The 12,362-nt window shown below is 39.0% G+C and overlaps 2 protein-coding genes across 21 annotated transcripts in view; one reads left to right on the top strand and one right to left on the bottom strand.

Moving 5' to 3' along the window:
- The window catches only part of LOC122826410 (thyrotropin-releasing hormone-degrading ectoenzyme-like), a 185,169-nt gene that overhangs the window by 95,304 nt on the left and 77,503 nt on the right, over positions 1-12,362 (bottom strand). The gene's annotated exons all lie outside the window — the stretch shown is intronic.
- LOC122826413 lies at positions 5,450-10,692 on the top strand. 3 transcript variants are annotated; one of them, XM_044108238.1, is made up of 5 exons: positions 5,450-5,921; positions 6,015-6,365; positions 8,475-8,553; positions 9,020-9,067; positions 10,458-10,692. In XM_044108238.1, exons 1-4 carry the CDS (start codon positions 5,472-5,474, stop codon positions 9,025-9,027), a joined length of 888 nt encoding a protein of 295 aa, XP_043964173.1. In that variant the 5' UTR covers positions 5,450-5,471; the 3' UTR covers positions 9,028-9,067; positions 10,458-10,692. The 3 variants fall into 3 exon arrangements, with proteins under 3 accessions (XP_043964173.1, XP_043964174.1, XP_043964172.1); XM_044108239.1 differs by having other exon boundaries at positions 9,720-10,692; XM_044108237.1 differs by having other exon boundaries at positions 9,020-10,692.

The raw sequence follows: 12,362 nt of genomic DNA, 5'->3' as shown, positions 1-12,362 counted from the left end.
CATGTAGAGGAGGTGGCTGATGTTGGCTCCATTCTTGAGTCGGTATCCGTAGCCAGTCTTGTTGATGATTTGGCTGAGGGGGTTCAGGCCTATGCAGAACAGTAGCGGGGACAGCGCATCTCCTTGGTATATGCCACATTTGATGGATACTTGTGCAAGTGGCTTGCAGTTGGCTTCAAGGGTGGTCTTCCACAGCCCCATTGAGTTTGCAATGAAGGCTCTCAAGGTCCTGTTGATGTTGTACATCTCTAAGCATTCGATGATCCAAGTGTGTGGCATTGAGGAGTTGGTGTTTGGCTCCTCTGCTATTTACCCCGATGCCCTTCTGTGTCGTGCTCATGTATTGATCCATGTGTTTGCTTATCTTAGCCGCTATGATGCCTGACATGAGCTTCCAGGTTGTGGAGAGACAGGTTATTGGCCCTTTGTTGGATCCTTCTGGATCAGGATTGTGCGCCCTTCAGTTAACCATTCAGGGTGGTTCCCGTTCTGTAGCAGCTGGTTCATTTGGTCTGCCAGTCGCTCATGTAGGGCAGTCAGTTTCTTTAGCCAGTAGTGGCCCTGGTGCTGTCCAGTTTTTCATACCTGAGACTCTTTCTTGGACATCTGCCACAGTGATGGTTACCGGATTTTGCTCAGGGAGTTTGCTGTGGTCATCTCGTAGAGAGATCAGCCACTTTGCATTGCCATATGCTTTTCCAGCATATGCTTTTCCAGTATTGTTCTGTCTCCAGCCTTGGTGGGTCTCCAGCCTTGTTATTCCCCTGCCACTGAGAGTACACTTTAGCTGGTTGGGTGGAGAAGAGCCTGTTAATCCTTCTGGATTCCTTCTCCCTTGTGTATCTCTTTAGGCGGCTGGCCAAGGCTTGGAGCCTCTGTTTGGCAGTTTCGAGTGCTTCAGGTATGTGCATCTGGCTGTACTTCTTGGGTATTGGTCTTTTCATTGTTCCCTTATGGAGCTCTGATAGTTGGCTCACTTCCCTCCTTGTTGCCTTGATTTTACTCTCTAACCGTCTTTTCCACTGATGCTGCGTTGTAAATCAGCTCATTGGTTTCTGTTATGGTATTGGTATTCACATTCTCAATGAGACTTTCTTATGGTATTTCACTCAGCGTTGTAATTGGCTCCGAGGAGGTCTGTCTGTCATTCCTGCCATGATTCTATTTCTCAGGTCCGTTGCAGCCTCGTTCAGCTCTGTTTCCATCATTGTGGCTGCATACTCCCTTTCTGGGCGGGGGCTTGTAGTTAAGCCCCGCCCTCTTTGACATCCAGGTTCCTCCTCTTCGCCGTAGCGTTTGTGTTGTACTTCGTCAATCTCAAGCTGTGATAGCAGCTGCCGTTTGCGGATGTTGGAACACTGAGCTACTAGCTGTTTAGCACTTAGTGTGGACTGGGGATGTCGAAGTAACCATTCCTCCCTCAGTCTTTGTATATAGCCCCTCCGATCGGGGCTACTTGAGTAGTAGCATTCCAACAGATCCAAGTTTTCACCTCTTGCCCATTTCCGCTTCGTTGTCCGCCTCGTTGTTCCAGTAGCCCATTTATCGTCAAGGTGCTCTGGTTCCCCAGCACCTGACGCAGACCTTGTTTGGCCGGGTGACGTCTGAGCCGGCATGTTTCCTTGCTTCTCTGTGTCTCTCATGTTATGAGGTAGGCTGTAGCTTGAAGGATCTTGCCTAAGGACCCAGACAGGATAGCGCCCTTTACATATATATATATATATATATATATATATATATATATATATATATATATATATATATATATGTATATATATGCATATATATGTATATATATATATATATATATATATATATATATATACATATATATATATATATATATATATATATACATTTATATATATATATATATATATATATATGTATATGACAGACTCAAACTTAACATTAAGTGTAGCAGTAAAACATACTGCCACCTACAGGCGGGAGTCGGTATCATGTAAAACCAACGTTTTGATCATTTTTCTGAAAAACTTTCAGTTTGTGAATTTCCACAATCATAGTAAAACCAGAAGAACTGACTGATATAATCTGGCTAATGTAAACGGATAAAAAACACTTTTATTTGATTAATAAAATAATATTTAAACACACAACTGGTTCTTTTTATGCATACCTCTGGAGTCTAGGGGCCACATAAAAATCTGTGGTGGGCCGGATTTGGCCCCCGGGCCTCGTGTTTGACACACACACTTTACTCAATAGCTTCACAGAGTTTCATTGAACATGATTAACTTAAATTATATTTGTTTCTGATGCTTTTGCAGCAAACCTCGGCGTCGTCCTGCAGCTTCATTCTAATTATTGACAAAAGCTTTTAGTCCTAATCTGTTTTCAAGCCAAATCGTCTTAAATTCACTGGAGGAGCTGGACGTGGTTAAATAAAAACAACATAAAGTCTTTAAGCAGCAAATCAGCCTGAATATTAAGGAGATTTTCTTTGACGGCGTGGTTCAGGACGCACCAATCAGTTTTTTTAATAATTCAGATTTACAGGGACTGTGAAAATGAGCTGCAGGTTCCCAGAGAGGGAAAAGTACATGATGCATTTAAAGACCAAACACAGTGGGAATTCTCACTACTGGACTCTGACTTGCTGCTCTGCTCATTTTGACGATGAATAAACAAAAGCTGCCTTTTCATTTGACAAGAAAAAAAAAAGAACTGCATTTATTTTAAGACTCATTATGTAAAATCTTAACTATTAAAGGCCTGAAATTAGGATAATTAAATGTAAGACCTTGCAGAAACCTGGTAAATAATTCAAACTAGAGATAAAAAAGATTCATTTGTTTCAACGTCTCTACCTTCGTTCTTCTCCCTCTTCATCTTCGTCATCGTTTTTGTTTTACTCTCTTCTGGAACAAAGCGGATCTGTGCCTTTGATCATCATCTCCTTCCCCTCTTCTGGCTCATAAATATTCATCCAGCGGAGGGACTGGGTCTGATTCTCTCTCTGTTTGGGTTCAGATCGTCGCAGCGTCGTCTCAGCCAGACGAGTCCTGAATGTCGTTTGGCTCCAAAACTGTTTATTTCCACACATCTGTGGAGCCATCGAGTCTCAGAGTCGTCAGTCCCGACTGGATCCATGTTAGGGTAACGGGAAAAACAAGATCAATTTTCTTTAGAAATCTAGTTTGTTTAGGGATTTAAAGCTGGAAGTGTGTCAACGTGGTTATAGATTTGGAGGCGATGCTGAAGAGGCCAGCAGGAATAAATGCAACGCTGTGAAAAAGTTATTTACTTCTTTCTTGTCCCAGAAATGATTCAGATCAACTGAAAACTACCATCCATCACTGCTGTGACTAATAAAGCAAGGAATCTATTAAAAATGATCTGCTAAAATGCAGGAGGCAAAAATATTACCAAACCACAACGTATGGATTTATCTAAAGATAGAAAAGAAAAAGACACAAAGTTGTTCAAAGGTTCTGCTGCTGCAGAACCACAAGAGATCAACCACAACTCATCCAGGAGGAACCAGATTAAAATCTAAGGATGTTTTCACACTGCACTGTTTGGTAGATTTGATTCGGAACCAAAATCACAGCATCTGCTCCACCTTCAGCTGCTGTGGCTCTGAGTCAAACCAACCTGTTCCCATCCTGGCCTGTGGGGGCGCTGCACCAAGAACCACTGAAGGAAAAGACAAAAACTTCTGAAGACACTGAGAGCAACTTCCTTCTTCATAAAATGGAAACAAGATGGAGGCGTCAGATTTTGACTGATGGAGGATTTTTCTTTAGTCTTTGTCTAAAGATCAGGAGTCATTTCTCCCGCAAGCGCTCGGCTAGCTTGTTAGCTTTGGTTGTATTTACCCAGAATGCCTTGTGTTGTGGTCCACTTCCTGCTTTTAGAGTGGCCTCCGGTCCGGTTGGCGTTCAATAAGAATTTAAACCGAATATAAATCGTTTAATGCTTTACTGCTGAGATGTTGTAGTTTAATTCATTTAGTAGTTTAATTAAAAATTAAGTATTTAAATATTGTCTGCCATATTTAAATCGGTTGGGTTGGTTGAGTTTATTATCTGTTTCTTAGTTTCTATTCTTTGATTAGATCAGTCATGTTTCTGTTCATGTGTTTTAGTCCTTTCTTAGTTTATTCAGTTTTTTAATCTTATGTTTAGTTATTATAGATTATATTTTCCTCGTTACTCACAGTGTTACCCTCGCTTGCCCATGTGCCATTTCCCTCTCTCTCCTCTACCTGAAACTTGTTTCTATCTATTTGTTCCTTCTTCTCTAACCAAACTCACCATAAAACCTTTTCTCAGTTCCTCCTGTTAAATCTTGTTTCATTCTGCTCTTTCTGTTCTCGGTTCTTCTGGTTTTTGTTTCTGTGTTCTCTGTTACTTTTCTGTTTTTGCTCTGAAGCTTTTTTTTGAAACATGAAAATCAACCCAACACCTTTTTTTCCTGCAGCATTTTAATCATCAACCCCACCATGTCAGTGTCTGTCTGGCTCTCATTACTGATGTCTTGTTGTCAAGCAGAAACCCAAGAGGTTCATTTTCACCAGTGGAGTGTTGGTGCTGTAATTCAGGAGGCGATGTGATCCGAACCACAGCCAGCATGAAACCATGAAGGTGAGAAATGAGAAGGTCACACAAAAAACAATCTGCTAACAAAAGACCAGATATAAATAAGAAAACTTAACGTTTAAAACACAGTAGTTTAATATCTGACAGAGAATTAGGATCTGATATTTATTTGGTATTATTTATATTTAATCAGATCAGAAACCCAGAACAGCAGATTATTGATTTTCTCTCCCTCAGAAAAACAGAAATCAATCAAATCTGTGGTTAACATCTATGTACTTTTTGTTTCTTTATATTGAAACAATTTTTAAACATTTGGCTGCCTCACCAGAGGGGCATGTTGGGGCAGAGAGCTCAAACCAGCTTTATGAGTTTCTGTTGGTTTTTCATTCATGTTACTTTATGCTTCAGGTGAACTAAAAGACATTTCATCTCATCTCTACAAGCAGGAGACTGAATGAAGAAATTCCAGGAATGTTTCCAAGAATCAGAAGGTTACATGAGAGCAGGACGTCGTCTGTTAAATTATTGTTTCTTTATTTATGTTTCTTTCATGTTAAAAAATTTTCACCAGTTAGAACTAAAATAAACTTCAGACATTCACTTGGTTTCAATCTCTATTAGACTTACAGTCAAACTTCCCATTATTACAGCATAAACTCAGTATCAAGTTATTTAACATACTAATTATTATCATTATTGATCTTTGCTGTTTTTACTGTCAAACTTCACTGTAAATAATGAAAATGAAAATGAAATGAAGTTGACCAATCACAGCAGGTTGCTCCTTTTATGGTTGCAGTGAGTCAGAGGGAGGTTCTTGTTCTGAAGATGTTTAGATTCATAAACTGCAGACTTTAATAATCTGATCACAGAGTCAGAATCTAAAGACTTTGACTGATCAAGATGAAAAACTTCCTGGTTTCTTCCCTTCCTGAGTTTGCCACCTACGCTACGATCATTGTGTTTTTCACGTACAATGTTTTGTTTGATAGAGAAGAGGCCTGCACCTGCAAGGATCAGAAAGTTCACTGCGATATATACATCAGTGTGCCGATTTTTATAATATTCCTTTTGTTACTTTGGAATGACAAGAGCTTCAATGGTACCTGCAGGGCGTACTGCTGTATGAGGACAAGGAGGATCAGTGGAACAAAATGTTGCCATATTATTTTTCTTCAGATAGTAAAGGCTTTAGTGATCGGTCTGCTGTGGGTCATCTCTGTTTTATTTGATGGAGATTGGTACGCTTGCTGTAGGAACGGACTGTCTAAAGAAGAAGCTCAGATTCCTTGTAAGACAAACAGAACCCCTGAGGAACAAGCCACCATTGATAATCTGAAAAATGAGTCAAAGGTGGGTTTTAAGATAAATGTTTATGTACAGGATTGTAAAATATTCATTTTGGTTAGATGAACCAAAATAAACATGCTCTGCTCTTCGCTTCAGATTATTGGCCTGTATGTACTGCTGGTCCTCCTTTTTCTGGTTGTCTGCTACTCTTTACTAAAGTGGTGGGACTACTGCTATTCTTTACAAAAGTGCTGTGACTGCTGCATGAAAAAGTGCTGTGACTGCTGCAGGAAATGGTCAGGTTACATTGATGGAGATGGACTCTATGAGCTGATTGCAATAAAAGAAGAAGAAAATATTGTGAATGACATTTTGAAAGAAAGAGCCAAAGAAACTCTGAAGAAAAAGGTTAATGAAATACTGGTTGAGAACAAGACGAAGGAATATATGGACGACTATGAACTTCATCAAAAAGTGATCAATCAACTGCGGCCAGAAGGAAATCAGGTAACCATTAAACATCTGTAGTTTTTTATTTTAACTAATCTGAGAACAAAAACTTCTTATCTGGAAGCAAATATTACAAAATGTTTTTATTCTCTCTTTTTTTTAAAAGATTTTTTTGGCTCTAGTGGCCTTTATTTGATAGTTAATTGACAGGAAAGTGGGTAATGAGAGAAGGGGGAGGACATGCGGCAAAGGTCGCCAGGCTGGGAATCGAACCTGCGACGGCCGCGTCGAGGACCAAGGCCTCCTTATGTGGGTTGTGCTTAATCCCTGCGCCACCACAGCACATCCCTTTTTAATTCTCTTTTAAAGAGAATAAATTTTATTTATTTAAGATTACTTGGTAGGGACAGACACATTGACAAACTGAACAGCAGTCCCTTGTTTACGTCATAGTGCAATAGCAACAGCTAATTCACAGCCCTTTTCCCTAGATGAGCTTTTAATGACTTCAAATCAGAGGAAACTTCAGTTCAACAAAATGATTTAGAATAGAGATTTTTTTATCATCTGAATATCAGACATTTAAATTCACTGAGATCTCTGATTCTTTAAAGAACCTGGCAAAACCCAGATGAAGATGTCATGGCTTTGTAAGCTGCTGATTGGTTAGTTCCCAACAGCAGAGCGGGTCAGTACCACTGGTTCCTGTTCTAGCTCTGCTCTGGCTCAGAGGTCGGTTCTGCTAGAAGAACCGCTCTGGAGATGTTGGATCTCTGGGTTTCAGCAGTGATGGAGGAAATCTGATGAGGAACTTGAAGAGTCACTGATATCTTTGTCAGATGGATCCAGATTCTCATCTTCTGCAGGAAGCAGCTTCACTTCCTCTTATTCAGTGAAACCAGACATTTACACACAATGAGTAAAAAAAACACAAAAGTTTTTTTTTTTCAAGATCTAACCAAAGTCATAAATTTTAAAAGTCAGTTATCTTTGATTCTGACCAAATGTTTGTGAACTTATGAATATGAGGAAAAGTTTCTCAAACATTCTGGCATTTAACAAATAAAAATAATTTTGGTAATTCTATCAAACAAAATTCAAACCAAAACAAAAACCCGTTTGGTTTGAATTAACAGGCAGAAAAATGTTGATTATATTCAGTTTATGTAAACATCCGGTTTCTACTGTAAACACGTTGATCTGATCTAATAGTTTCTTTATTATGAATCTCTTTTCTTAATCCGGTCAGACTCCATGGTCTCTGAATCGCTCAGCAGCTGAATGAATCCCTCTGAATCTAGAATCACAGATCTATGACAGACTCTGAGAATACACACCCTGATGTTCTCATTTCCTGTCTGTCGACGGCGGCAGGAAACCAGGAGGAAACCTGTTTCCATATCCTGTCTCTGTCAGACAGCCGAGGTCACTATTAGTATCTTCTGAATGGATGACTGGAGGGAGGAGAACTTTGGAGTCCTCTGGACTTGATAAACACTAAAGTACAGGACATCCACCATGTTAATATATAAATATAGAGATCAAAGTCTGAATAACCAGAGTTACAATTAAAGAAACTAAAGAAACTGAGGATTTAATAAACCTGCTGACATTCAAACCAGAAACTAAAACAATCCATGATTTAAACTCTGTTCTTCTAACTTTCAGCAACAAACTCAATAATTGGACTTTCTCTGTTCTGTTTAGCGTTCTAGTACAAGTAGAGACCAGAGCAATGCTCCACTAATCAACCCGGTAAACTAACACACAGACACCTCCATGCATGAAGTTGTAAGAGTTACGTCCTGTACATGTAAATACAGGAATAATCCAGGCCATAAATGACACTCCGCCCCCTGAGATGAATGAGCTCAGGACCATCCTCAGCACCGCTACCTACCTCTGAGTTTAACTGGACCAGAACCAAGACAAAGTATTCCAGCAGTGAAGGATCTCATAACCAGAGAGCCTGGCTCCATTCAGGCTGCTGTAGCTGTGAGAAGACACACAGCCATTGAATGATCAAACAATAATTTATCATATTCTTATTTAGAGAACTTGGATTAGCTGCAGTGATTCAATGACAAGTCATAATAATCTGATACATTTCTCATTTATGAAATTCAACTCTGGAGAAACATTTCTGCTTTATTTTTGTTTTGTTAGGAGAACATAGAAGGAACGTCTGGAGATGGGGAAGAAGAGATGCCCCTTATGAGCACATCATCCATCCAACATGATGAAGGTGAGTGAAGGTGTCATGTTGTTTTTAGTGAACCACATGCAGAAAGTCTGAGACGCAAACTTGATGCTGAAGTATTTAGTAGAAAATGATCTAGAACAAAAATTTCTATGTAGCCAGAAAAACGGGCAGCATGTCATCAGGTAACAGGGATAAAACGGTTTTAAAAGGAGGAACGAGAGACGAGATTACATAGTGGGATTTAATCTGATTGGCTGACAGACTGCAGGAGAGAGAATGGCACCGTGGGCGAGAGAGAGCAGGGACCCAGACATCAACCATGTTAATATGTAAATATAGAGATCAATGTCTGAATAATCAGATTCACAACTAAAGAAACTAAAGAAACTGAGGATTTAATTAACCTGCTGACATTCAAACCAGAAACTAAAACAATCCATGATTTAAACTCTGTTCTTCTAACTTTCAGCAACAAACTCAATAGTTGGACTTTCTCTGTTTTGTTTAGGGTTCTAGTACAAGTGGAGACCAGAGCAGAACTTCACCAGCCGACCAGGTAAACTAACACACAGACACATCCATGCATGAAGTCCCTGTTTACTTGAACTAGACACCAGCAGGTTTCCTGATGTGGAGGCAGAAACTGGAGGACCCAGAAAAACCCCACATGAGCAGAGCTCTGGGATTTGAACCATCAACCTTGTTGCCATAGCAACAGTTGTAACAAGAAGCCCATCAACCAGTCCAGTTAATCAGGAGACGTCAATTAATCTGTCTGTCCTTAAAGGTTATTATCTGAACTACTAAATGTGGATCTTTTTCTTAAATTTGTAAATGTGATGTTGAATTAAAACTCTAGAAATATAGATCTAGATTGATTCCTACAAAGCAGCATAGATCCAAAACCAGCTTTTTTTTCTTCTAGATGTGATTTTGCAATATTGTGAAAGTAAAAGAATGAAGTCCTGAAAATCTGTTAATGTGGGTGTAATGAAGGTTTTCATTACTTGTATAAAAACACTTAAAAGGGGTTGAATGATGAGACAAATACAAATTGAAGTATTTTATTGTGTTTTGTCCAGTGGCACCTCAGCTGGAACTGATGGTGTCCTGTTAAAATAAAACAAACAAATGGATGGGTTTTGTAACTGTCTGAAATACACTGAAATGTTTGTGGAAATGGCTTACCTCTGTCTCTTCCTCTGCAGGGTGTTCAGGCTAAAAGATTCCCCGGGGGCCTGAACACCTTATAAAGGTTCCGGAAGAGACCAAATGCAGATGGAAGAGGGGGAGCGATGAAACTATGTATTTTAGAAGTGTAATGATTGGATTTATATTTATAGAAAGGTATTTTAGAAATGAAATGGCAGCTTAAAAATGAAGAGTGTTGTTATGATTATGTTGAAGATTTAGTTGTTTTGTTAAGGTTGTCTGTATATAGGTATTTTGTCCTACCCTGTTTCTTGGTGGGGTTGTTAATGGGAGCAGCCAGGGACTATAAAAACCTGTATGTTGGCCACATTGCAGGTTAGTAGGTGTGGCTGCTGCTGAGATCCAAGGCCATTGTAAGCAGGATTGTCTCTATGGTAAATGTTGGAAAATAAACACCTGGTTGGTCTGCACTATTTCTCTGCCTCAAGACTCCTCTGTAAACCAGCCGCTAAGGGCCATCCTAACAGTGGGATTTAGAGGGCATGTCCTAGTCAAAGACCAGACCAAGGCTCCTCACAGTAACTCTAGATGTAAAGTTAAGAGTTATGGAAACTTCTGGATTAATAAAGAGATTAATGTTCCTGATTTAAGGTCAACAGAAACAGCTGAGAACCAGAATAATATCATTTATCATCTATTTATTTTTCACTGACATCAGGAACAAACTCAGCATCTGTTTTGTTTACCGGTTTCTGTGAAGTTTCTTCTAAATGATGTGATTTTATATTTTTCAGGAGGAGCAACATTTACTGGACTAGAGCCAGAGGACGAACAGCAGGTCATAAACCCTCAGCAACATGTTAAACTTTTTTTGTTTGTTTGTTTGTTTTTCTGACATCAGAAATCAATTTAGATTTGTGAAATATGGGAGGGGGCTGCACAGTGGCGCAGTTGGTAGCACTGTTTTTTTGCAGCAAGAAGGTCCTGGGTTCGATTCCTTGGGTCTTTCTGCATGGAGTTTGCATGTTCTCCCTGTGCATGGTGGGTTCTCTCCGGGTTCTCCGGCTTCCTCCCACAGTCCAAAAACATGACTGTCAGGTTAATTGGTCTCTCTAAATTCTCCCTAGGTGTGAGTGTGTGTGAATGGTTGTGTGTCTCTGTGTTGCCCTGTGACAGACTGGCGACCTGTCCAGGTGACCCCGCCTCTCGCCCGGAACGTAGCTAGATAGGAACCAGCAACCCTCCCGACCCCATTATGGAGAAGGGTGAATAGAAAATGGATGGATGGATTCATCCATATGGGAGTGTTGTGGTGGTGCAGGGGTTAAACACTGCCCACATAAAGAGGCTTCAGTCCTTGACGCAGCTGTCGCAGGTTCGATTCCCGGCATGGTGACTTTTACCGCATGTCTTCTCTTCTCTCATTACCCTCTTTCCTGTCAATTCTCTATCAAATAAAGGCCATTAGAGCCAATAAAAAAATAATCAATATTTTTTAGTGTAAAAACATTAATTTTTATGGTCGGACTGGATGTGATCTGAAAACTGATTTCTAAAACATGAATAATATTTCATATTTATGTACCACAGCTGATGGTTTATATGTTTTATTTTGTATTAGTATGTTATTTGTTCTTTAATTTCTTTAATAGTCTTTAAATTTGCTGGCAGCATATTAGGCCAGATATAAAGTTAAAACCAGAGAAAAGACATTAAATCAAATGAAACTTTTCCTGTTTTGGATAAATTAGGATTATTAAAATCATTTATATTTGTTAAATACTTGAATAATGAAAGAAATGATCCTTCATATGTCCTTTAAATTAGATGTTTAGATGCAGAAACAAGGTTTTAGTTTCTGACGTCATTCTGTCCTCTGAGCTGATTGGACTAAACCGATGGTTACAGAATCCACATGTCCTAGTTAAAACCTGAATCCCAACTCTGTTGGCGTAGTTCATTCGTGTGATTCTAAGGGGTGTTGATGTTAACTGTTGGGATCATGTCAGGGTGACCTTTGACCTCCAGGTAATTAAAGAGTTTATAAATAATTCTACAGCAACTGGAGCTTTTAAAGCCTTATTTACATCATTTTCTAGAGTTACTGAATGGAGTGGCTTGACCCTTTGACCCCGTGACCTTTTGACCTCAGGCTGTTCCCACATGTTGAATAAAGGTTTGACCTGCTGCAAGATGCGCAGAAGGACTCAGATCTGTCCTCACATGGACAGCGTATCTCACTGCTCTGGTTATTGAAATGATTTCAGTAATTCAGGGAAAGTTTAATCTGATTTAATGAAATTATGACCATCTGGATCTGGTTTATCTGTAAATTCTTGTTTGGTGTTGATTGTGGCTTTAGGAGGGAAATATATCAATATTACAAACATTTACTCTAAATATTATAAATATTCAGTAAAGTTTTAATCAATTTGTTAAACTGTTCATCACAGGATTTATTAATTGTGATCTGAATATAGTTGCAGAGTTTTATTGTTAATTTTTATGTTTATAAACTTTAATCATTTACAGTAAAGTTTAATATTTTATATCTGTTTGCTTGTTGATTCTGATTAATAAAGAATAAAGTTTATTGACTGAAGTTTGTTTCTGCAGTTTGACTGATAGAAATATATATTTATAATATTTATAATAAAACAAACCGATGGACAACATCATAAATACTTGGTTATACACAA

The sequence above is a fragment of the Gambusia affinis genome, linkage group LG23 (genome assembly GCF_019740435.1).
Source record: "Gambusia affinis linkage group LG23, SWU_Gaff_1.0, whole genome shotgun sequence".
Taxonomy (NCBI): Eukaryota; Metazoa; Chordata; class Actinopteri; order Cyprinodontiformes; family Poeciliidae; genus Gambusia; species Gambusia affinis.
This window is presented reverse-complemented; position numbering and strand designations above follow the sequence as displayed.

Bases quoted from the DNA above. Each gene is read 5' to 3' on its own strand.
- LOC122826413 (XM_044108238.1), top strand. From the start codon at position 5,472: ATGAAAAACTTCCTGGTTTCTTCCCTTCCTGAGTTTGCCACCTACGCT. The intron at 5,922-6,014 runs GTGGGTTTTAAG...TCTTCGCTTCAG, and splicing joins ATCTGAAAAATGAGTCAAAG to ATTATTGGCCTGTATGTACT. The intron at 6,366-8,474 runs GTAACCATTAAA...TTGTTTTGTTAG, and splicing joins TGCGGCCAGAAGGAAATCAG to GAGAACATAGAAGGAACGTC.